This window comes from Drosophila takahashii, chromosome X (assembly GCF_030179915.1).
Source record: "Drosophila takahashii strain IR98-3 E-12201 chromosome X, DtakHiC1v2, whole genome shotgun sequence".
Classification (NCBI taxonomy): domain Eukaryota; kingdom Metazoa; phylum Arthropoda; class Insecta; order Diptera; family Drosophilidae; genus Drosophila; species Drosophila takahashii.
The window spans coordinates 10371226-10396369 of NC_091683.1; the positions used below are offsets into that span (position 1 = coordinate 10371226).

Below are 25144 nucleotides of genomic sequence, written 5' to 3' on the forward strand. Positions count from 1 at the left end.
CAGGCGGTTGGCGGTTGGGGCGATAATTTTGAGGCAACTGAAATGTAGCTGCGCTTTCGAAGCGCTTTTATACGGTCCGCTGGGCCCGCTTCGCATCGCATCTTTGGCTTCTAGGTTTGGGCACCGATCAGCGGAAAGAAAGTCCCACACACTCATACAATTCGGGTCAAAACGGCAGCACATTAAGCTGGAATCTTCGAATTTCCAAATTTTATGTCACTTATATTCGATAATTTAATTTATTAAAATCTTTTAAATGGGTGATTAATTGTTAAAACCAATTTTTAAAATATATTTGAATATTTAAGGGTTGACTAACTTATTTAAAAAAGACAACAAGTCGTATACGCAATTTTGCATGTTCCTTTAAAAAAATCACGTATACGTATCAAGGTTTTTTTGCATAAAAACATTAAAATGTAATTAAAAAGACCTGGGGAAAGGGATAATTTGTCAATAGCTCTTAAATTTCAATTCTAACTTACAACTATATATGAAATCAACAAATATTTTGATATTAACTAACACGTCGTATACGCAATTCCTTAAGTTGCTCTTAGAAAATTAAGTATACGTAAAAACTAAGTTGGTCCAAGAACTTGTAACTAAGTTTTTAGTTCATAAATTTGATTTCTTAGCTAGAAATATAAGTGAAAATAACAAATGATTATGGAAACTAACAGATTTTCATGGTTTCATGAACGCTTCTACCGTTTTCACCGGCACTGTGGCCCCGGGTTATGCGATCATGTCGGATGTCTCTCAAATTGGAAGTTGGTTCTTACAATTAGACGACGGCGCATTATTGTTTGTTATTGATCCTCTCCCGGTGGAGTGGGCGACTGCGACTCAAGAATGGGATTGGATTGGTGCCCGATGCCCGATGGGTTCGGATGATTCGGATGATCGGGTGGTCGGGTGGCCGCAGGTTGACGCCATCGACATCGCCATATAGCCAAGATCACGCTGCGGCGGCGCCAACTGTTGCGTAAAATTCAAGAACACGGCTGTTCGCCCAAAAATGGTGGCACATGGGCCAGCGAATTGCGAATTATATAACGAGCGGATCGGTTATGGGCAGTCGGATATCATCAGCTGGCGGCAAAAGGAGTCCAAACGGGATCAAGGGCGTCGAGAAGTTCGATTCGGGCCTTGGGACTTCAAAATGCCCGGCATAAATTGGCCCTCGGCTAGGAAAGAATCTTCGATAGACTTGAGAACACATCGTTATCGTATAAGGCATTAACCTTAACATCAGTTTATGTCATCATATCTATATCCCAATCAGCTTTGTTTCAAAATCACAACCAAACATTTGTCATTTTATAATATGTGGTTTATTAATAAATTATTTTATTTAAATTAATTTTGTCAGTTTTCATTTTTGAATATTTATAATATTTTGTTTGCTTCTTTGTTTGCCTTCTTTCGTTTAAACAAAATGTGTCCTTCGCTTAATAATATTATAATAATCATAGTAATAATAATAATAATAATAGACTACTAAAGTGTTTTACATGGCAACATTTAATTTCATTTCGTTTCGATTCAATTCGATTCGATTGGAGTTTCGTCTCGCTTTTCGGTTGCTCTGGATTGGATGGGAAACAAGGTCCTAACGATCGGAAGGATCAGCTTTAACTGATTGAGGGAACTGAACAGCAAGCAAATGTGTAGATATTTTCTTCTTTTTCTATACGTTGAAAAGGGGGGATTGGATTGAAGTGGATTTCACTGATCGAAAGTGTTATACAATTTGTATGATTTTCATATATATATATATATTTTTTATAATCTTTATACGCTGTTTATATATGGGTGTGTATTTCACTATATAGTAATATAAGCATTTTTGTGGAGATCACTCTGAGTGTGTGTGTGTGTGTGGGTTTGCTTGCTAAAAAAAAAAACACATCTGTTTTCGGGGGAGGGGCGGGGGATAAATCATATATCACTAGCTCTTAAAAGACATGCGCTGCCAATAACAACAAGAATTGAGTATTATCTGCTCCGTCTTTAACTTTACCGTTTACCATTTACCGTTTATCGTTTACCGTTTACCGTTAATCGTAATCGTTATTTTCTGTTTCTGGGGGTAAGCACACATTTACATACTTACATACATACATACACAACAACTACGTTAATAACCGATACAAATGTTAACAATTATGCGGCGGATCGATCGATATATGTAGATGTATATATATCGCTTATCGCTTAGAGTTTTATCTTTTTTCTTCTTTGAGGGGGCGGTGCAAATCAGCGGGGTTCCGGGGGGCGGGGCAACTAGGCATTATCTCGAAGCGGGGATTTCAGGCAGGTGGGACATTCATAGAACTTACATGGCAAAACATTATATTCGTATAGTACTTTCTTCCAATTCACTCCGATAATTTTAGCTCTCCTTAGCGTAATTAGTTTTTTGGATTGTTTATGGTTTTGGTTTTGCTTTTTGTGCCAAGCGTACACACTCATATATATTCAATTCAAACATATATGTATTTAATTTGTATGTATATTTAAGTATAGCCTAGTTTTGTTTTTTTAATCCATTTTTTGCAAAAAGCAGCATAAACAACTTTTGTGATTTTTCATTTTTCCTTTTGCTTTTGTATAATTTTTTTTCGATTATATTATATTATATGAATAGTTTGGGTTTTTTTTTTTAGTTGCTGCTTGCATTACACTTAGCCGGCTATATAGGTAGTATTATTAACTAGATAAATCGATGATTTTCCAAGTTTCAATGGGTTCGACAAAAAAATCAGAAGTTTCATTTTCATATTTTAAGTGCATTTTCTCTTTTTGTATTTTCGTGTATTTTTGCTTTTTGTTTGTGGTTCGATATTACATACATAAATACATACAGCTTAGGTTTAAGGGGGCGGGGGGCGTGGCAGGGGGCGGTAAAAGCTTGCCTTGACTATATAAAACTATGAGTGTGTGTGTGTATGTTTGTGTGTTTGTATGGTGGGGGTGGCAAAACGAATATAAAAAACGCTTTGAACTGACTAGATTTAAATAAATTTCGCCTTAACTTACGGTCGAAACATGCTAAACAATAATGTATAATATAATATATAGGTGTATATATTTAGTAAAAAAAACGTTAAGTAGGTAGGTATATAAAAGTCTTTGCATTGGAATCTTTAAACACATATGTATAAGAGGGATTGAAACGATCCGCGAATTGAAGCCAAGCGTTTTATCTAGGTTTAAAATTCTGCCTCACTTTTCCTCAAATTTTTCTAGTTATTTTTGTTGTCTGGTCTCCATTGAATTATAGATCGATCAGCTAAGATAAGACTAAGTTTCCTAATGGAGGGAGGCTGGTTTCCTTTCATTTACTGTCTGTCTGTCTAACAAGCAAGCTTGGAAGAAAGCTTGTGCTAAGCTCGATGCTAGCCGAAATCGAAATCAATCGCTGGATTGATCACCGTACTTCTGGGCGTGTGGGTAGTAAAGTTATATAAAGTTATACATATGGCACTGGTAAATGCTGGAAGCTTCAATAGGCCTAAATCTCACTTTCACTTTCACTTACACTTTCACCAATGGCAGTGCAGCTCGACTGAGAGGGGGTTCAAATGTTTGTGCGGACTAGGATCGGATAGGATATGTCATATATATAGTGTGCTATACTGTTACTGGGACACAAAGAAAGCGGGGTGTCAAACAATTGAGTCTAGTTCTATATGCTAATGATATTACAGGTCGAAATCAAAGGGATTGTGATGTGTCCTTTGTGTATGCGTGTGGTTTAGCAGTCCTTAGATCGATAGAGAGCAACTCAAGTATAAGTTTAATAATATGCACAGTGCGTTGGCGGTCTATAAAGCCAGGCTACAGTTCGTTTCTCGTCAGAAGATCCTATTTCGATCATAATCTCATGGCTCATAGCTTTATAGCTGCGAAACGCACTGCACTCCTAACACGTTATGTACAGTACAGTGCAATAAATGTCCAAAAGTCTGTTGCAAGGACTACAAATTTAGTTTACAAACAATGCATTCTGCGCCTTTTGTTTATAGGCTTACAAAAAATCAGTTATAGATTGCTTAATTTCGTTTTACAATTGTTTGCTTTGCTTTTGTTTATCGTTTCATTCAGCTTTGTTTTCGTTTTTGCTTTTTGTTTTTTTGTTTTTTGTTTTTTGGACGGAACAATTTACAACATATGATTATGAAACAATGGGGGAAACGAACATAATACTTAGATGGCCTCTAAAATATAAACTAATCGGATGAGACACTTATGCGTACGGATACAGATAGAAATACAGATAAAGATACAGATGCAGTTACACATTAGAGCTTACAAACGAAATTAAACAGACTTAGAGGAAAACGAAAGAAGACAAAAAACGCGATTAGTGGCTACAAGTATGATTTGCTAATGGAATGAAGTAGCTTTCGGGTGCTATGATATACATATATCATTTTATATATGGTAGCCGTATATATATCGATAAGGAAAACGAACAGATGCAATTACATATAGTTACGTGTTGATTGGCTTAGAAAGAGAGCGCGCGTGCGACACACAAGTGAATGAATATATCGTAATATATATCGTAATCTATATATCGTTATATAGTATCTCTATATGGGTAGAGGGGTACGTTAGCCATTCTAGGAGGGGGAGGACTTGGCGTATCCTGACGGCATTTCATTTAGATTTATCTGTGTGTGTCTGTGTGTCTAATTTCACTATTCCAAGTATGGCTTTTTGAAGTAATTTTGCACTTGTTCCTTTTTCTCGTTGGTAATAAATACAATAATGATAATCATAAGACAAGATAATAATAATCGTAATAATAATAATGGTAATGATAATAAATATGCACGTATGCTATAAATATGGTAAATTTGTTATATAAAGCTTGGATCGCTCGGTAATATCATATAATATTTGGTTACACATTTCCCCTATTTGTGATTCGGTTCTGTTTTCTGTTCGGATTTTTTCCTTTCCTTTCCTTTTTCAATGCAATCGATCAAATAAAGCTCATAAGCGTCTATATATTATGTGAGTTGTGTGTTTTGTGTGTGTGTTTCTCTTTTCTAGTTTAGATTTATGATTGGTATTTAGGTATTAGGCTTCAATAACCAACTTATAAAGCGATGTTTTCTGTTCGAGTTTTCTTTTCGTTTTTCGATAATGCAGCATTTTTTGGGTTATCCTTTCGATTTTTTGAATTCTTTAAATTTTAGCGCGCGCTTTATAATCATAAATATATATATGTATATATATATTTGTATATAGCATGTATATTATTCAGTTTTTAAGTTCTAGCGACTTTTGGGAGCGGTGCCCGGCACATTTTGGAAACTCTCCTCTTTTTCTCTAATTCTCTCTGTCGCTATCTCCCTCACTTTCGCTCTCTCTTTCTTTCTCTGGCGCACACACACGCACACAAAACGCACTCACATGCACACACAACAGAGAGAATATATAGGATATGCAAGATCGGGCCGAGATCGTGTGAATATATATATAAATATAGAGAAGTTGATTGGAAACAGACGGATCAGATAGAACGACATTATCTAAAGATGCGCGCGCGTGTGTGTGTGTGTGTGAAGCGAAGAGAATGGAAAATGGAAAATGGGAAAAATGTGTGGACTAAGCTATGCTTTAGATGGCTGATCCTTAACTACACCATAGTACTTATGCAGATACTGATACAGATACAGATACAGTTGCTGAGATATAGATAGTTTGTATACTATATATGGCTGCCCGTCGATTCCGATTGTGTCAGGCACGCGCTCCTCGAGATACTTTTGGATTATCCCCACGTTTACATATGCCTATAGGTGTATGCTTTTTAATATGAACTTAGCCTAGCAATAAATATGTTTCTCCTTCTGCTTCGTCGTATTTGCTTTTTCTTTTCTCCCTTCTTGCTCGGTTGATTCCGTTTCCGTTTCCGGTTTGCCTTTTTTCGACCTCAGCATGGATTGTTTGTTTTCTTTCCTAGTGATTGGAGCGACCTCATGATTTCCGTTTCGAGTACTGGGGATATTGCTAGAATTGCTTTTGCTTAGAACTGCCTGCTCTCGATGTCCAACGCTCCATCGTAGGCATCGAATGCTTCATCGGCTGCTCCTGCTCCTGCTCCTGGCTTCTTTGCGGTGATTGCCGTGGCCGTTGCCACACCGGCGACCAGCTCGTCGAGCAGCTGCATCTGCTTGCGAGTGGGCGAGCTTAGGGGCGTGGCAACCGTCTGATATCGGTGATGGAACGTGGACAATATATCGCGAATTTTAGCAATGATCTCCTGTACTCAGGCATTTGACTCCTGCGGAAGGCGAAATAAATGAATTAGAATTACATTCCTTAAAGAAATAGTTATAAATATAGAAAAATAAAAAAACGCGAATTCTTTAGATCTCTAGATGATCAAGCAAACAATGAGTACAATGAATATGGAATACAATTGGATCAATTAGAACTGCCTATAATAACATAAATATGGATTTATAAATTCAAAATGTTATAATTATAGAAAAAATAACGAGAATTCTTTAGATCTCTGGTAGAGCCCTGCATGAATCATTCAATTTTTGTTTTATCATAGTATGCCATGAAATTTCTGATTTGTTTAATTCAATTCTATGTGAAATAAATTGAATGTTGTTCTAATTCATTTCGAATTGAATGAATTGAATGAATTATTTTATGAATTTGTTGAATTTTTCAGATTATATTTCTGTTTTCTTTTGAGAACAAAAAGTGGAAAATTTTTAACAAATCAATGTTAACTGCATAGTAAATAAAATTCAGGCAGATTTAATCACAAAATTATGGCCCTTTCTTCTTCAAAATAAATTGTCGTTTGAATTATTTCGGAATTCATGCCATTCATTCATTCAATTCTATTAAACTCAAAATTCAAATTCATTCAATTCTATTAAACTCAAAAATTCTAATTAATTCATTCATATAACAAAAAAAATTCAAAATAATTCATTGGATCCATTCATGCAGGGCTCTAATCTCTGGATAAGAAAGCAAACAATGAGTACAATAAATACAGAATAAAAATGGTTCAACTAGAATTGCCTATAATAACAAATAGATTACATTTCTTAACGAAAATGTTGTAATTATAGTAAAATAAAAACGCGAATTCTTTGGATCTCTTGATAAGAAATAAACAATGAGTACAATAAATACGGAATACAAATGGATCATCTAGAGTTGCCTATAATAACATATAGATTACATTCCTTAAAGAAAAAGTTATATATATAAAAAAATAAAAACGCGAATTCTTCAGAATAAACATCAAAAATGCCAACCAATCTCACCTTTAGGTTGTCAAAGTAGTGCATGATCTGCTCGTAGTCCATGTCGAGGTCGTCCAACCCAAGACGCTCGCCGGGGGCGACGGACTCATCGACGGTGGCCGAGAACATCGGATTGCCCACCACGGTGGCGCGTTTGACACGCGACGATTTCGTGGTGGGCTCCTGGCTAACGGCGCTGGGTGGCAGCCGCATGATCTCGTCCGTTCCATTCGAGTTGGCCGCATCCACAGTGCTGTTGGCCATGCTGTGGTTCTCTGTTGGCATTAATTAATCGTTAGGATATATATAATATATGATATGTTTTAATCCCTACCCTTAGCTTTGCCCTGGACTGATGCTGCTGTGGACGGCGTTGCCGGCGAGGACGCGGCTGCTTTGGTAACTCTCTTTGGTGTCAGCGAATCGAACTGAAATGCGTTCTTCTGGTGCGGATTCGTGTACTCCACCAGCTTCTCGGCGTTGTGCAGCTCCTCGTGCTGCTGCTGCTGTTGTTGCTGCTGCTGCTGCTTTATTTTATTGTGCGCCGCCTTGATGAGTGGCTCCTGGCTGAAGTTGTGGCTATGGCTATGGCTGCGCTGATGCTGATGGGGATGGGAATTGGGATTGGGATGGGAAAGGGGATGGTGGACTTGCTGATTCGGCTGCTGGTTGGTTGCATTGTTATCGCTACTGCTGCTCTGCAGATGTTCCCTTTTGTACAGCTGGCTGTGTCGCTTGTTAGCCGCCTCCTTTGCGGATCCTCCTGAACTGGGCAGAGGCTGAACCGGCAGACAGGCGCGTGAGCCCACATTCCTATGCGGCGGCACTGGCGGCTTGTAGTCCAAGGCATTGTCCCTGCGCTCGTTGGCCAGATAGCTGCAAAGTAAACCCAGTTTAGAGTGGGCTGATTGGTGGTCAAATGCAAACACAATACTCACTGGTCGGCGGCGTGCTGCTTGTTCAGATTCGAGGCCGGCACAATGTGCGTCTGCAGCTTGGGCTGCTGGTCAAACGAGCTCACGCGTCGTCCATTATCGTAGTTCACAATGGGATTGCTGGTGATGCGCATGCGGGAATCTAGGGATTCACAATTAATATAACAAACGATAAGTATAAAATTAAATCATATTTTACCGCGTGGATTCAGATGCGTGTTGGTCTCCGCCACAATCGACTGACGATCGATGGTGGAGCGACCCAGCCAGACCCAATCGTGGGCATTCGTGGTCGACTCCTTCAAGCGCACATCCCGGAAGCCACCTCCTCCTCCTCCGTTCGACCCATTGCCCTTGCCCGCCGACAGCGGATCCAGGCCAGATTCAATCATGGCCGGCCGGAATTTGGAGGCATACACCACGCAGGAGATCACAAAGACAATGATGGCGAAGCAGAAGGCGGTGAGCAGGACGTACATGCCCAGTTCCATGGTGGTCATGGTCCCAGTGCCGCCGATACCCTTGCCATGATGACCTTTGTGGACAGCTTGGATGCTGCCGCGATGCTGACGCGCCTGAACAGTGGGCTCGTACAGCTGGCTGGAGTCCCGCAGGGGAATGCCCACTGAAAAAGGGGAAGGTTAAGGATGAGTTTTACATAAGAAACAAGAAAGGTAGCAGATAATTCCTATTAATTTACAAATCGCAAAAAAGTTCAATTTCCTATTATTTCTCATTAATTTTTCGATTATCCTATGACAGCTACATGATTTAATAGTTTAATTTTGATAAAATTAAAATCGAAATTCGGAAATATTTAAAAAAAAAACATTTGCCAGAGTAGAGAGAATACAAAAAAAAAACCAACAAAGCAATAATTTTTTTCATATTAACTTTAATTTAAGTTTCCGACTGTTCCTATGGCAGTTATCCTAAATTTAATTCGAAACTCGGAAATATTTAAAAAATAATAATCCCAAGAGTAGAAGGTAATATTTAAAAAAAAACAACGTTTTTTTTCCGATCTTTCCTATGGGAGCTAAAAGATATAGTTGTCCGATCCAGCCGGTTCCAACTTATATACTACCTGCTATAGAAAGAAGACTTGGGAAAGTTTCATCCCGATAACTTAAAAACTGAGAGAATAATTTGCGTGGAAACGGACGGACAGACGGACATGATCAAAAATATTTGTACTTTATGGGGTCGGAAACATCTCCTTCAATGCGTTGCAAACTTTTGACAGAAATCATAATACCCCTTTTGCAAGGGTATAAAAATCATAGTAAATAAACCCACCTATAATATCAGCCAGATCTCCGGTTTGCCTGTAGTTCTTCCTCTCCCTGCCCACTGTGCCATCGTTCTGGATCGCCTCCTGCTTGCTCACGATATCCACGTTGTTGAAATCCACCTCGATGGATGCGAGGGCACTGGCCAGCGGCGCAGCATTCGATTTGTTCTGCTTGGAGCTGCTCAAAGTGCCCCTTCGCTGGCGACACTCCTCCGAGAGCAGCAGGGTGACGCGCAGCAGGTTGCCATTGCCCTCGCCGACGGCGATGACGCGCGGATGATGGGAGGCCAGCATGGGGGCAAAGGCCACCACCTCGGTGTCCAGGCTCTCCACCAGCAGGAAGTAGTCCTCCACGGCAATGTCGCTAAGGGAATAATAGGGTTTTTCATTACATTTCTATAATTTTCTATAAACTAAACCAACCGCAGTGGCGTCTTCGAGCCATCGGTGAACTCCAGATCGATGTCGAGCAGTCCCTCCTGATACTGAGCGGTCAGCTTGTGGGTGACGGAGGTCTCCGCCAGGTAGCCATTCTCAATTGTGTTATCCGGACTGATTGTCAGCTGCAGGCCCGAAATGACGCGCACAATGAGCTTGGATAGATTCACCTTATCGCTGCCCACGCGAATCTCCTTGGTGCCAATCACGCGACCCGTGATGGGTGACAAAACCTGCACATCGGTGCGTCCCATCGACTTGCCCTGCAGAATGCGACCCTTCAGGGAGGCAATCTTGGGATCGGCCACCCGGAGCAGCGGCTGCACCAGATCCGTGACCCTCAAACCCGTTCGCCTGGAGATAAAGTAGCTGGTGCGTCCGGAGTTCTGTTTGTGGGGTGGAAAGAAGCGGTTTTAATATATTGTGATTATTATATCGTGGAACCCAGAAGATCTCACCTGATCCACCGCCAGGAATTTGGCGTACACCTCCACGGGACTCTGCTGATAGCGAGCCCGACAAACCGTCTTGTCTGCCCCCAGATTGTTGTAGTAGTTGGTTCCATGCTGACCCCAAACGTAGGATCTCTTCTTCCTGCGCCGCGACTGCTTGTTGTGGCTTTAATAAGGTGAAATAGGAAGATTAGCGGGGGGTGCATAGTAAAAAAGTAACTAATACAATATAATATTTAAATATTGTGTAACTATAATCTAACTAAAATCATATAATATTAAAATATTGTATAAATGTAATACAACTTAAACCATATAATATTAAAATATTGTAGAAATAAATTATATGATTAAAATAATATATATACCAATAAATAATGATATTGAGTAAATATCCATATGATAACTTTAGGCTTATTTACCATTAACATTTAAATATTGTATAAATATAATTTAACTAAAACCATATAATACTAAAATATTGCACAAATATAATATAACTAAAACCATAAATGATTAAAATGTGTTATAAATATAATACAACTAAAATAATATATATACGTATAAATAATCCATATAATATCCATATGATAACTTTTGACTTATTTATAATTAATATAAAAATATTGTATATTTAAACCATATAATATAATATGTAGGCATATAAATAATAATTTAGTATACAAAAAATCTATATAGCTTAAGGCTTATTTTACATTAATTTCATTTAGCTGGAGTCTACAAATATTATATTTCTCTTAAATCAAACTAATTATGAACAGAAAAAACTTTATATTACTTCAGGACTTACAATGAATCAGCTGAAAACCCATTAGTTTGCTTTTAGACTATAATCTTAAGTTAGCTTTATATAAACAATGTAATATTCCTATTTTTAGAGACTGTTGTAGTAACTTAATTTTGACATTAAAAAATCCAAACCAAATTCGAAAATTAATAAAATTTTTACCAAACTATAAAGGTAATATAATAATATAGATACTTTATATCATATAGCATATGTCTGAATTTAGAAACGCGACTCACAGATAGTGATTGTCATCGGTGACTTTCCATCCCTTGATTTGTGAGAGACGGAAGTCGGATATGTAGACCTCGAGGGGGAATTCGGGCATCCAGACGATGAACTTGGCCACGCCCACATAGGTGCCGTACTTGACGATAACGGAGGCGTTCGAGGAGCCCCGCTGCTCGGAGCCATCCACATAGACGGAGCTGCAGGAGGAGGAGACCTAAAAAGAAACTAGTTACTTAACCATTCATTCAATCTATCTAATATATAAACCCACCTTGATCACACTCTCATCCTCCGCGTGACAGGAGCTCTGGAGCGTCACATCGGCCACCTTGCCCGCCTGCGAGACGATGAACACCTTCATGGCCTGGGCCACCTGCCTCCCAGTGAGCACCGCCGTGTTCATCACCTCCCAGATCTTGGCCATCGGCAGCACCGCCTGTATGTCGTCCTTGTTGATCTCCAGCTTGGCAATCAGTCGCTTCTTGTTGTCATCCGGTATCACTAGTTCCCCGGAATCCTTATCCTTGGGCGTATCATACACATGGGTCACGGACCACACAATCTTCCCGCCATCCACAATATCGTTCGAATCCTCGGCCACCTCGAGCAGCCAGGAGAAGACCTCGAAGACCTCGCTGGTTAGGTTCGCCGCCTCCAGACTGGAGGATTCGGCGGCGGCCTCCTTGCGGAAGGCCGTCACCCGGGCGGTGGTATGCTTGGGATTCTCCTTCTCCACCGAGACGCTCCACTGATCCGTCGATGCGGTGGCTCCCAGGATCCTCAAACCCGCCTTCACGCGAGCTCGCACGGTGAAGGCAGCCACCCGCTGGTCGGGATACTGATGCAGGAAGACGGGCACATGGAGGCGGGAGAGCGGATACAAAGGATGTTGCGGCAGGAGGAAGGTCACCGCATCGTCGGCGCGCAGCATGCGATAGGGAGTCCTGGCGGCCAGCAGGGGAACCTGAGCGAACGTGGTCAACGGTTGGATCTGCACCTTGGGCTCACATTGCTCCGGATTCCTCAGCGGCGGCTCGAAGACGCTGTAGGAGACCTGCGCATAGCGTTGCGGCACCTTGGGCGCCGTCGCCTGGCCACTGCCATCTTGACTGGGAGCCGGTAGCTGTGGCCACCAGCCGAGGGGAACCACCACCTCGGCCACGCACACGCCATCCTCGCCCTCCGGCATGCAGCGTCCCTTGAGCGGCTGCTCCGAGGCCATGGCCACGTGCAGCAGGACGCAGACCTTCTGGCGCTGCAAATGGCCACCGGGATCGGCGCCGGCATGGAAGAGCACCCGCAGCACAGGCGAATCCTGCGAGACGCTGTTGCGCACCAGATGGGCCGAGATATCCAGATGCATGTTGGGCTGCTGCAGCTCCAGGAGGGTGGCATTCTGTGGATGGGATGATCAGAAAAGAGAATTTTCTAGCCAGGATCTAGACTTACGCTCATGTAATCGCCCGACTGGCTGTCCATTGTGTCCGGCACAATGTAGCGGGCCGGCACCGTTTGCTTGGTGGAGAAGGGTCCGTAGCTGGCGCGTATGGAGACGGGCTGGGTGGTCTCCACGACGGTGAATCTGTCCAGGGAGAGCACCGAATCGTAGGTGGATCGTTGACGGAGCGGCGGAACCGCCGAGGAGGTCGGCAGATTGGCTATTTCCGGCGTGACAGGTGGTTGGCGGGCGTGCTTCAGGAAGAAGCCGCTGTCCGGAGCCTCGAAGTGCACCTCCACGGAGTCTGGCGGGGATTGGGTGGGGATTTGCGGGGGGTAGAGAGCGGATTAGTGGTTTTTCAAAGGGTTAGAGGCGGAGGAGGGTTTTTCCAGGTGGAGGTCACCTGCTCCTCCTCCAGATCCCCTAGATTTTTCGTTAATATTCAACAATTTCATTACTTACATGCCAAGGATAGTTGCAATGCAATCAGCAGGCAGATTCTCATCATCTTGCTCGTGTGCAGGAATCCAAAATGTGGCGAAATCCTGATGTCCTGCGGCCACCCACTCGCTAATTTGCTAATTAACTGCCTACGCACTCTCGTTATTTTCAAAAAGTTCTCTCACTCGCTCTCGCTGGGCGCCCACTCGTTGGGCGTTTTTTTTAACCGTTATTTAGTTAGTTAATCGGGGCCAAAAGTTAACCGTTAATTCGCTCTTTTCGTCCTTTTTTCTCGCTCAGCAATCCGCAGCACATCCTTTATTGATTCTTTCCAGTGTGCCCACACACCATCACACACACCCACACACACACACGCACTCACACTGCCGTGGCCCTCCTCGCACACAGATACACATGCACATGCAGGTATAGACACATCTTCTTCTCCTGCAAATCGCAATTTAAGAATCGCGCAGTTTTCGATTTAATTGCCAACCGATTCGATTCGATTTTCACACTTCGCTGCCCGCTTTTCACGCGCTGCCAAGGAACTGCTGGGCTGGGAAATCCCTCTATTGACGCCCTAATGCATGCCTCTTTTTCATTCAGGTCGCTCAGAATTTAACACAAATATCGAACATTTCCAAACACTAGTGGCGAGGCATCGATGTTGGCATCGATGTTTTCGAGTCATCGATAGGTCTTTGGCAGGACATCATCGATTGAAAAGGACACTTGTCAACCGATAGAAAAGCTTAGAGTATTTTTTGAATTTTAATAATGTAAATAATATGCTAAAAGAAAATAAAAATATTTAGATTATATATTTTCCTTAATCTTAATATTTCTAATCAAAAAAATTATTAGTAATAACATAAATTTAAATGGTTGAAGTATTATTTTGACAGACTATTAAACTTTCTAGTTAAACTACTATTTTCTTGGGCATTCCCTATTTTTCAAAACAATTAAATCGTTATTTTCACATTTAAATTAGAATTTCCAATTAGCAATTAGAGATGGCTCAAAAATTGTGCGATAGGTGTATGTACGCGCTACGTGGTACTTTTGGTAGTATATAAATACCGCAAAAGGTCCTAAAATTGGATGTGGTATTTTTGATAGTATATAAATACCGGAAAATCCCGGCGAAAAAACGTCCTAAAATTGGAAGTGGTATTATTCTTCGAACATTTATAAAAGACAAAAGTGCAGCTGTCCGGTTGCATTGACGAAAACTCCTAAAGTATTAAGCACCCACATTCTGCAGCTGTGAGTATGAATCGATTTGGGCCGCAATCAGGCGGAAAACACGAGTAAAATAAGAAATAAGAAAACTTTAATCCCAAAGGGCGCTGCCCTTTGTGGGTGTGCGTCTGTGTGTGAGTGTGTGCGTATGAGTCAGCGCGCAAAAGAAAACAATTGTTTTTGTGTTAAAAGGCCATTTGAATGCTCGTCTGAAAGTGATAAATCAACAGAGCGACCAACATTTGGCTACTCAAGTGGAATTGGGGCTTCGGTTTGTGTTTTTTTCGGGCCTTTTAAGGCCTTAATTGAAAGTGCTGGTGTGTGTGTGAGAATGTTTTCAATGAGCCGAATGCGTGTTGTTGTTTTTGTTAACCGCAGTTCAGCAGCATTGAATTGACAAACACCCATACAACTGCACTCGCACTCGCGGAGAGAGAGCAAAACTCCCATACGTGTCAGTTTTGGTTTGCGCGAGTGACTCAGAGAAGCCGAATCTGCGCATGTGTGCGTGCATGAGTCGCACACACAGTGCGCACTCGATACAGTGGACCGATTATCGATCTCACCCGATAGCTTCAAAACTTTGGATGTTGCGTTATCAAAAAACTTGCTTTGAATCCTAAATTTTTTAAATTTCAGCTTGCTTACAAAGTATCTGTATTTAAAAGTCTCCTAAAATTCAACATTGTCTTATTGTAGTTGGGAATTTTTTTACCTGTGATATCAAAATTAAAAACATTAAGTCTCTTGTAAACTTTTTGCATTGAAAATCATAATTTAAAGCAGTCAATTTAAACGAAATTTACCTGATCTTTCATATATACATAATAAGATAAGATATTAATATTCGATATTATATTATATAAATGTTTATAAAAAGTTACTTTCAAAACTTCTGATTCTAGCCAATTTAAACGAAATTTATATGATCTTTCATATATAATTACATCAATAAGATATTATTATTCGATTATAAAAACTTATTTTAATCTTCTGCTTATGGGTAATAAAACATAAAATGGAAATAAAAATTCCAATAATAATATTTACCATATAGAGCGCCCACTGTATGTTGACACAGTTTGTTTGGGGAGCAATGAAAATCGGTTTCAGCGGAATTCACTGCAATATGTCTATATATAGCCATAAATACATACCCGCCCGTCCAACGAAATGCTAATGTGAGTCGTCGCTTGTTTCGTTTTCAGATCCACGCCGCACACAACACATCACTCCAGCGCGATTCACTAGCTCCGCCGGCTCCATTTGCCTCCATTAGCTACCCTTAATTACCAAATCCAGCAACCAACTAGCCATGTCATCCCGCAAGACCGCCGGACGTCGTGCCACCACCAAGAAGCGCGCCCAACGCGCCACCTCCAATGTCTTCGCCATGTTCGATCAGGCCCAGATTGCCGAGTTCAAGGAGGCCTTCAACATGATCGACCAGAATCGCGATGGCTTCGTGGAGAAGGAGGATCTGCACGACATGCTGGCCTCGCTGGGCAAGAACCCCACGGACGACTACCTCGACGGGATGATGAACGAGGCGCCCGGACCCATCAACTTCACCATGTTCCTCACGCTCTTCGGCGAGCGGCTGCAGGGCACCGATCCCGAGGACGTGATCAAGAACGCCTTCGGCTGCTTCGACGAGGAGAACATGGGCGTCCTGCCCGAGGATCGCCTGAGGGAGCTGCTGACCACCATGGGCGATCGGTTCACAGACGAGGATGTAAGTTGTGGCGTCTTGGAGTCACTTAAAATATTTGTTTAATAATTATGATAGTTCAGCGATCGATTTAAGAGTGATTCCACTTTTTGTTGATACTTTTAAATGGTTTATTTTGATAGGAACGTTGAACCTTGTAGCAGGGACCGAAAATTACTGTTATTGTAAATTTTTCTTACAAAAAAAATCACGCACTTAGAAGGGTCCTAGAATTTTTTTAAATACACCACTATTTTTATTAGCCATTGTAGCTTAGAAATCCGTAATGATTTTTATTTTTTGATTTTTATAATAATTTTTATAACAGTTATTCCCTTAACATTTTTGAAAAATGAAATAATTAAAAAAAACATGCTAACCGTGTTTTATATAACTTAGTAAAAATTTGTTAAAAAAGGCAACCGCGCATATGTTATAACTAAATTTTTTTAGAATTTATTTTACCCTTAAAATCGCCATAAATCAAGTTTGAGTTTTATTTTTTAATCACGACGAATAACTTTTATTTGTCAACATTTATTATAAAACTCCAAAAATAACAGTTATTCTTTGAGTTTTACTTTACAAATCAGAAAATAACTGTTGTAGAGTGATTTTTAAAATAAAACTTGTAGAGATTATTATTAAAAATCCATTTTCCCCTCCGCAGGTGGACGAGATGTACCGGGAGGCGCCCATCAAGAACGGCCTGTTCGACTATCTGGAGTTCACGCGCATCCTCAAGCACGGTGCCAAGGACAAGGATGAGCAGTAAGACGATCGCCAGGAATCGACGATCGCCCAGCCAGCTGCCTCCAATCAGCCTGTCCAAACTATATCCATCATGAGTTTCGTTTTTTGATAATTTAATATATATATATTTTTTTTGCTCTCGCGCCCTCTGTTTCTTTGATTCCTGATATATTCCTCATATATTCCTATTCCTGTACTTACCTGTGCATTTAAATTAAACAAAAAGTAGCCAACACAAGCGAATGTTATGTACGATATTGTAGTGTGTGGAGTTGGAGCCGAATAACACAATTTCCCCCCAGAAAAAAAAACCCCAACCCCTTTCATAAGTATTAACTCATTGAATATACATATATATTACCTATATACAAATACATACTTATACAAGAATGTGGCAATAAAAGTTTGTTTTTCTTACACCCAAAAATGTGCGCAAGGCAGCCCAAATAGATGTCTGCAGAAATCAACTGATCAAACAAGCGAAACTTTGGAATAACTTTTGGAAATATCTCTGTTAGTCAACAGTTTCTTGGAAACTCAACTCTCGAGGTCCAAAAAAAAACTCAATCTTCGAAGCACATATCTTATCTTTTGCCTGGGATTCCAAATATTTGAGTCACATCTTTTAATTCCGTCAACATGATGACGTTTAACCAGTTAAAATAATGTATAAAATGGCTTTTTAATCATGAAAATAATGTTTCACTAAAGTTACATAATTAAGAATTTAATTTATTTAAAAAATCGATAAAATAGATGGCTCTAAACATTTTATATTACAAACTTTAGGACAGTTGTTTATTAAAAAAAGGAACCATTTAAAAGGTATATTCCCAGGGATTACAAATGGATTAAAATGGCTTTTTAATCATGAAAATAATATTCCATTATAGTTTCATATTAAAGAGTTTAATTTATTTTAAAAATCCATAAAATAGATGGCTCGAAACATTTTATATTACAAACTTTAGGACAATTATTTATTTATTTAAAAAAAAAGAACAATTAAAAATGTATATTCTCAGGGATTACAAACAAGACACACTAAGCGTATTCTATGTACAAACAAACTAATGGCTAATGGCCTCTGCAGCAGATGGATCCAGCACAGCCCCTTGGATGGGATTACTCCACCTTCTTGGCCAGCGGCGCCGTGTCGAAGCGTCCCTTTCCGCTCTTCCTCTGCCGATAGGCGTCCCTCACCTGGTTGATCACGTTGGCGAAGAGTATGGTGCCGAAGAAGACCAGGATGGTGCCCAGCCAATGGTTGAGGGTGAAGGGATTCCGGAAGTAGATGATGGAGAACAGCAGCGAGACGAACTTGCGCAGGGTGACCACCAAGGTGACGGTCAGCGAGGCACATTCGGTGGTCAGCACGTAGACGGCGCTGATGCAAACATACTGGGTGACCACATTGCACAGCAGATAGAACAGCATCAGCGGAAATTTCCACTCCAATCCAAGGGCTCCGAGAAGGGGCACCGCCACCTGTTCCGAGGACCAGGCAATGCCAAAGTGCTGGACTATATTCCCTGCCATTATGAGGAATCCCGGCAGGGGCAGCATGTGCGTGAAGAAGAGCGCCTCGCTGGGATGCTTGCCGTACTTCTTGTATATCACCTCCTGGTAAATGCCCATATAGGCGGTGACCAGCAGGGCGATGGTCAGCAGGCCAATGCCCACGGACCACCAGAAGAAGTCCGAGTACGAGGTATCCACTTTGAGACTATGATGTGTGTTATCCTTGACGTCGCCGCTGGAGACCAAAGTGCAGAGTATTATGCCCGCCGTGATCATGGCCACGGAGCTGTATTGCCGCAAATTGTAGCGCTTCTTCAGCAGCACAATGCCCATGATCATGTTGGCCATCAGGGAGCCGCTGCGGAAGATCATGTGCAGCGGCATGGGTATATTAAAGTTGAACGCATAGTTGTTGCAAACGTTCGCCCCAAAGAACAGGGCCACCAGGATAACGTAGTCCTTGAGTGCGATCTTTGGGCGCACCGTAAAGAACTTGGACGTGAAGACGAGACCCTCCAAGGCGATGAACAGGAACTGGGCGAAGGTGATCAGGTTACCCGCTCCCGGATCGATCTGAATGATCAGCTCCAGGAAGACCACGTTGCTGCAGCAGCCGATGAACACGAACAGCATGCCCAGCAGGGCCTTCATATTGATAGCCATATCTGAAAAATACAACATTTCGAGGATTAGAAAAGGTTTTTAAGAAATTTGTTAAAATTATGTAGGGTAGAAAAATTTATAAAATCATTTTGTATTCATATAAGAAATATTACATTTTTTTATATATATTTTATATTATATTTATGCAAATAATATATAATATAATGTAAAATTACTTATATTAATACAACATATTTTTAGAAATTTTTGGATCTTATTTAATTTATATACTAAATTTTAAAATCAAAACCACTCCCCAAAAACTAACCATTACTTAAAGTTAGGTATTGTCACGGTTTCGAATTATATGGTTGCGTTTATAATAAAGTACGTGACAATAAAATGTTATGGTTTTTTTATTGCCTAGCCTTTACGATAAACTATTATTCACCGAAACTATGATAGAATATTAAAAAGATTTTAAGACACCTCATTAACCGAAACACGAACAATCAATGTAACATCCCCTGTTTAATTTTGATTTTCTGGGCACTTTGTCAAGTGTTTGTTCTGATTTTATCTCACATGTAAAACAATCTGTGTTATCAGTTATGTTGAAGGGAAAATACAATAGGGGAGTGAAGTATGTATTGTAGTAGTGTATTTATTAAATAAATTCTTAGAAAATCAATTAAGATGGATAATTACGGTTTCTGGCTTTAAAAGAGATATTCCCTAGATATTATTATCCAATATGCACTGCGATTGCTTTCTGTACTTGCTTTCTGCTGTTACTATTAACTGATAAAAATTCATTTATAAATTAGTCTTATCAAATGGCTTGATTATGGTGAAATACGGCTGCTCTAAAGTTGTTCATCCGCAAATGGAAACTAGGCAGCTCGAAACAAATTAATTGTTACTGATATGTGCAAAGCACAAGGTGATACCGAAATAAATTGATACTCCGAAAACGAAATACATTAACATAAATTATAATTGTTATTCTTTTGGGTAGACTTTAAAGACTAATCATAAGATCTGAGGGCCATATTAACAGATTGTTAAATAATATGGGCTATACAAATGTACATATGCCTTTCTTTTTATTGACAATTAAATTTAATTATCATATTAGCATAGAGATATTTATGTAGATTTTTAAAAAGTTTGTGGGAAATTTTACTTTCTGCTGATCAATTGCAGTCGATTATTTATTCACTATCTTTTGAGCACTAATCGCATTTCTGATTTTTCAAATCCCAAATGCTTTCGATAAATTTTGATCACTGATCTTGATATCCTCGATTTTAAAAGTGATTTCAGTGATCTTTCTTACAAGGTCGCTGGGTGGGTGGTTGTGGGTGGATGTGGGTTGCCCGCTCAGCGTTAGTCGACAAAACGGTCGATTGTCACGTTGCCGATAAGAAATACGCGGATTGTTCGATGGCCTGGCTATCGTTATCGGTATCACTTACCTTCACAGTGGGAGATATTCTAATCCGCGGGAGACACGAGATGCAGATGCTGGTTAATCCGGTTTGGTGACGGATCTCGATTTGTTTTGTTTCTGCCTCGTTTCGCTGGCGGGAAGTCAAGAATCATGATTGATTATATAGTTATAATGCTGAGTAAACACGCACACACATATGTACACACACCCAAGCGGGTAAATCGAATAAGAACAGTACACCAACACCAACCTGCGAATCAATTATCTCTCTCTCTCTCTCCCTCTACCGCATAGCATTCGCCGCGCGACCTTCACCGTTTTTCTGTCTCTCTCTATGGGCTCTCCTTGAATTGCTGTTTACCGTTCGTTGGGCGCATTGGAACTGCGCCGATTTTTTTTTTGGTAGCTCGCTAATAACTGTTAACAGCTTGATTACAATCTAGTTGTTTTGTTGTAGTTGTCGTCGCTACCGCCTGCTGTTGTTGCTGAACAGCTGATAATATATAATACTGAAAGCGCGATAGCTTTATCGATATACTTTCGGTATATAAATACTGAAAATCGAAATACTATCTAAAGTCCGATAGCCAGCCAGCTTTAAGCTCATGCCGATATCGATTGGCGGAACAATCTCCAATCGAATTTGAATATTGCAATTGGTAACCGCACTTTGAATATTTAAATTTTATTGTTGCGAATGATTTTTATCTATTCTGTTCATTTTCATATTTACGTGTTTTTTTTGTTGCTTTTTTAATAATTAACTACTAATTTATAAATAGGCAAGTAAAGTTATTTACAGAGTAGATGTGATAAAAAATAGGTTAATAACCCCATTAAAATGGCACCATAATCTCGAGCTGTTAGCAGGTTATGCCTCAATAAATTGCTATCTCATTTTAAATAGTGGATTCTCTTAAAAAATGAAGCATTAACCCCCCTTGATGACCGAAGTTTATACATTGTATATGAGGCGGCAGAGATAAGAGAAATTATCGGAGGTCTTATCGGCCAAAATGCATAATCTCGTCATATCCGCCATCTCGGTGGCCTCGTAAAGTGATTTGGATTTATATATGAGATATTACGATTTCGTTCTTGGCCCTGCACTTGGTGCGTAGTTTTCGTTTTTGGCCAAGATCGCAATGGTTTGGCAGTTGGATTTCGGCCGCGGTCCCATCATGAAGGCCAATCAATTGAGTTTTCTGCTTTTGGCCTTGTTCTGTACAAGTTCTCATCAGGTAAATCGATGGATTTGCATATATAATTTATTTTAACGGACTTTTGATCCTTGAAAATCTTATTTAGTTATAATAGTACAAAATTCCTAAGTGTCAACATGTCGTATACTTGATATTCAGTTGTGAAGCATTTTTTATTATTATTATTTTTCTATTCCCCTTCTTATTCAAATATTTTTTAATTAAAATATAATAAATAACAAAAAAAATAAAAAAGCTTTTGATCATTGAAAATGTTATAAAGTTATAATTGTAAAATATTCCTAAGTGCCAACATGTCGTATACTTGATATTTAGTTGTGAAGTATTTTTTATTAGTTTTAGTTTTTTATATACCTTTTTTTCAATTATTTTTGAATGAAAAGATAATAAATAGAACGTATTTTAGGTTTATTAAATATTTCTTGGTTTATTCCTTAGTTTTCAACTATTTAACTATTTTTAAATAAAAAATTAAATTATAAAAATGTGTTTTAAAAATTCCTAATACTTTCTGAAAATCCCTAAACGATGTGTTCTTCCCTTTCAGCTTTCCAAGCCCGAGGATCCCACCTACTGGGCAGCGGTGGTGGAGCACAAGAACGCAGAGGCTGATACGGCCCGGAAACGCACCACCCTGACCTCGGAATCCTTCCAGCAAATCATCCGGAATGCCGGCGATATAGACATCATTGTGTTTCCAGAACATATAATAAATAGTCGCGAGACAGCCACTTTCGTTCCCCAAGAATCGCAGAATGTGACGCCCTGCTACCAGGCGGATTACGAGCTCTTCTTGATCGAATTATCCTGCGCGGCGCGATCGAGGAGCCTGTATGTGGTCATAAATGTGGTGGAGAAGGAGCTGTGTGGCAGTGGATTGGGTTCGGATGCCCTCAATCCCTGTCCCTCAACCGGCGTTCGTTACTTCAACACCAATGTGGTTTTCGATCGCAGGGGCAGGGTGATCTCGCGATATAGAAAAAGCCATTTGTGGCGCCACGAATATGTGGAAACTTCAGTGCTACGTACGCCCGATTTGTCCACTTTTACCACCGATTTCGGAGTGACCTTCGGCCATTTCATCTGCTTCGACATGCTCTTCTACGATCCGGCCATGAAGTTGGTGAGGGAATTGAATGTCACGGATATTATATATCCCACCTACTGGTTCTCGGAACTGCCCTTCCTGGGCGCCGTTCAGCTGCAGGAAGGCTGGGCCTTTGGCAACGATGTCAATCTCCTGGCCGCCGATGCCAGTCAACCGGATGGAAGGACCACGGGATCGGGTATCTACGCAGGTCGTGGTGGTCGTCTGGTGGCCGAGATCTACGAGGAACCCACCACGAAGCTGCTGATAGCGGAGGTTCCGAAGAGGGAACATGGAAGATTGGCTCCTAGTTTTACTCCCCTCTTTGAGCCCCAGTTGAAAACACAGAGATTCACCGGAGTGGCCACCTACAGGGATTACAATGTGGATATTTTCGAGAGTGAGCTGCTGCCCGAGGATTTCTTGGAGGTGGAAAGGCAGCTCTGCCACGGCAGCTTCTGTTGTTCTTTTTCAATTGAGAGAAAGCTAACGATTAGTAATGAGGTAATCTCAAGTTCAGATCCCAAAACCTATCGCTATAGATTGGCCGCCTATTGGGGCAATGAGACGACTGTCATACGCGTGGATCGCACAGAGCAGGCCATTTGTGCTTTATTTACCTGCCTGGATGAGCACATCAGCAGTTGTGGCTATATATTCCCCGCCTCCGAGGAGGTCATCAATAAGCACCACTTCACGAAGTTGAATATCTCTGGAAACTTTCCCGCTGCTCCGCGTGGTCGTCGACTGATCATGCCCAGCACCTTGAATGCCCTCTTCCTGCCCGTTGCTGTTGCGGATTATGATTGGGTTGAGTCACCCGAGGCGGCTGCCAATCCGGATAAGCCCATCTTTGTGGGCCTCAGCCTGGCGAAGCCCCAGAACGACCTGCTCACTTTTGCCATTTGGGCCAACTACTTCACCGAGCTGCCCAGCACGCACAACTTGGATCACATGCAGCCGGATTACACCAGTCCCTCGACTTCCTCCTCCGGAGTTTTAACCTCCAGTGTTTTGTGGCTCCTTAGCTGCCTTTTCTTTATACCACAGAATCTATAGCAAGGTCACATTGGTTGGTCACACTCATATCTTGCTTTGGGCACACTGCGATTCTTATTTACGCGGCAAATTCAAAAGCACATTGTTTTGTACTTGTAAATGCTTATATTTAGTATAAATTGGTATTATTTTTTGTTGTTTTAATATTTCTACTTTGACAGACACATATTGTTGAAATATTCTGTGACTCATTTTCTTAACTTAACCATATCTTCTTTTTGTAATCTTCTGATAAAAGCGTGACGCTCAGTTATTTAGATTATTTTTATTGCTTCATAAGCAAATAAATAAAGAAATTAAAATCTCTGGCTAAAAGTTAGACAGCAATATTCTTTATAATGTGATACATTTGCATTATAGCTTCAATAAAACCTCGAAAAAATTAGAAAATCACCAGTGTTTCATCAACTTGGCATTTCCTTTGAATTGGCTCGAGCTCTCTAAAAACTGACCGTAACTTTTAGGCGGGCATTCGTGAGTCTCCAAAAGAGGAATCGGGAAGCGTTTGAATCAAAGGACGGCCGCGCCCACAGCCTGCCGCCCCTTTGGACCACCCACCCAGCCAACGACGACGACCTTGTGGAGATTTCCTTCCAGCGCCTGCGCTCCAAGGACCTCTGCCAGCGTTGTTTGCATTTCCAACAGGTAGCGACGTCCTCGTCGTCGTCGTCATCATCCTCCATGCAACAGTGGCCGCCGTTTATAATGAGCCAAGGACGTGGATGAGGGGGTGGTTGGGGGGTGGGTGCTCCCACACACTCACGCATCTTCAATGGCAACGAAGACGACGGGAGAATCCTGCTGGACAGGATTCACGCTGTGACTTTCCGTGCGATTTAACATCATTTGCTTGCTGATGCCACACCGCCTCCAAAGTACCGCCCCCCGCCCACAGCCTGACCTTCCACCCCTCGAAAAATAAAACCCAAAAAAAACTGAAAAGGTGTCCACCAGCAACAAGGATAAAAGTTCTCCCAAAGGAAAGGGCTGCTCCAAAGACAAATTGCCTAGAAAAACTGAAAAAAATTATCTAAATAATTAAATAAATATTAAAAAAATATATTACAAATATTTACATTTCATTAATTACCAGAAAACAATTTTTTAAATTACCTTGTCAATTAAAATCGAAATCAAAAGAAATATATATT

The 25144-nt window shown here is 40.7% G+C and overlaps 4 protein-coding genes across 4 annotated transcripts; 2 read left to right on the top strand and 2 right to left on the bottom strand.

The window, feature by feature from the left end:
- Window positions 1-1331: 1331 nt before the first annotated feature.
- Window positions 1332-14001, bottom strand: dtn (transmembrane protein 132C dtn). The gene is made up of 12 exons (XM_017160767.3): window positions 13357-14001; window positions 12906-13198; window positions 11728-12852; window positions 11465-11670; window positions 10424-10583; window positions 9951-10351; window positions 9533-9891; window positions 8433-8858; window positions 8237-8375; window positions 7633-8174; window positions 7320-7573; window positions 1332-6307 (listed from the first exon to the last, which is right to left on the bottom strand). The coding sequence occupies exons 1-12, from the start codon at window positions 13400-13402 to the stop codon at window positions 6293-6295; spliced, it is 3966 nt and encodes a 1321-aa protein (XP_017016256.2). The 5' UTR covers window positions 13403-14001; the 3' UTR covers window positions 1332-6292.
- A 469-nt stretch (window positions 14002-14470) lies between these two features.
- sqh (Myosin regulatory light chain sqh) lies at window positions 14471-17450 on the top strand. Its single transcript, XM_017160771.3, has 3 exons — window positions 14471-14607; window positions 15792-16318; window positions 16965-17450. Exons 2-3 carry the CDS (start codon window positions 15899-15901, stop codon window positions 17067-17069), a joined length of 525 nt encoding a protein of 174 aa, XP_017016260.1. The 5' UTR covers window positions 14471-14607; window positions 15792-15898; the 3' UTR covers window positions 17070-17450.
- Window positions 17451-17940: 490 nt separating this feature from the next.
- On the bottom strand, window positions 17941-21126 carry Efr (ER GDP-fucose transporter). The gene is made up of 3 exons (XM_017160769.3): window positions 20875-21126; window positions 20650-20754; window positions 17941-19233 (listed from the first exon to the last, which is right to left on the bottom strand). Exon 3 carries the CDS (start codon window positions 19229-19231, stop codon window positions 18173-18175), a length of 1059 nt encoding a protein of 352 aa, XP_017016258.2. The 5' UTR covers window positions 19232-19233; window positions 20650-20754; window positions 20875-21126; the 3' UTR covers window positions 17941-18172.
- Window positions 21127-21805: 679 nt separating this feature from the next.
- Btnd (Biotinidase) lies at window positions 21806-24719 on the top strand. The gene is made up of 3 exons (XM_017160745.3): window positions 21806-21865; window positions 22395-23950; window positions 24458-24719. Exons 1-3 carry the CDS (start codon window positions 21806-21808, stop codon window positions 24717-24719), a joined length of 1878 nt encoding a protein of 625 aa, XP_017016234.3.
- The last annotated feature ends 425 nt before the right edge of the window (window positions 24720-25144 follow it).

What these genes read in the sequence shown, in the direction of transcription:
- dtn (XM_017160767.3), bottom strand. Translation starts at nt 13,402, where the DNA reads ATGATGAGAATCTGCCTGCTGATTGCATTGCAACTATCCTTGGCAT. An exon ending in AAGCAGCACGCCGCCGACCA is followed by an intron (nt 8,175 to 8,236) that starts GTGAGTATTGTG and finishes TTTACTTTGCAG; the next exon opens with CTATCTGGCCAACGAGCGCA. An exon ending in AGTCCAGGGCAAAGCTAAGG is followed by an intron (nt 7,574 to 7,632) that starts GTAGGGATTAAA and finishes TAATGCCAACAG; the next exon opens with AGAACCACAGCATGGCCAAC.
- sqh (XM_017160771.3), top strand. Translation starts at nt 15,899, where the DNA reads ATGTCATCCCGCAAGACCGCCGGACGTCGTGCCACCACCAAGAAGCGC. An exon ending in ATCGGTTCACAGACGAGGAT is followed by an intron (nt 16,319 to 16,964) that starts GTAAGTTGTGGC and finishes TCCCCTCCGCAG; the next exon opens with GTGGACGAGATGTACCGGGA.
- Efr (XM_017160769.3), bottom strand. Translation starts at nt 19,231, where the DNA reads ATGGCTATCAATATGAAGGCCCTGCTGGGCATGCTGTTCGTGTTCATC.
- Btnd (XM_017160745.3), top strand. Translation starts at nt 21,806, where the DNA reads ATGAAGGCCAATCAATTGAGTTTTCTGCTTTTGGCCTTGTTCTGTACA. An exon ending in TCTGTACAAGTTCTCATCAG is followed by an intron (nt 21,866 to 22,394) that starts GTAAATCGATGG and finishes CTTCCCTTTCAG; the next exon opens with CTTTCCAAGCCCGAGGATCC. An exon ending in GTTTTAACCTCCAGTGTTTT is followed by an intron (nt 23,951 to 24,457) that starts GTGGCTCCTTAG and finishes CGTAACTTTTAG; the next exon opens with GCGGGCATTCGTGAGTCTCC.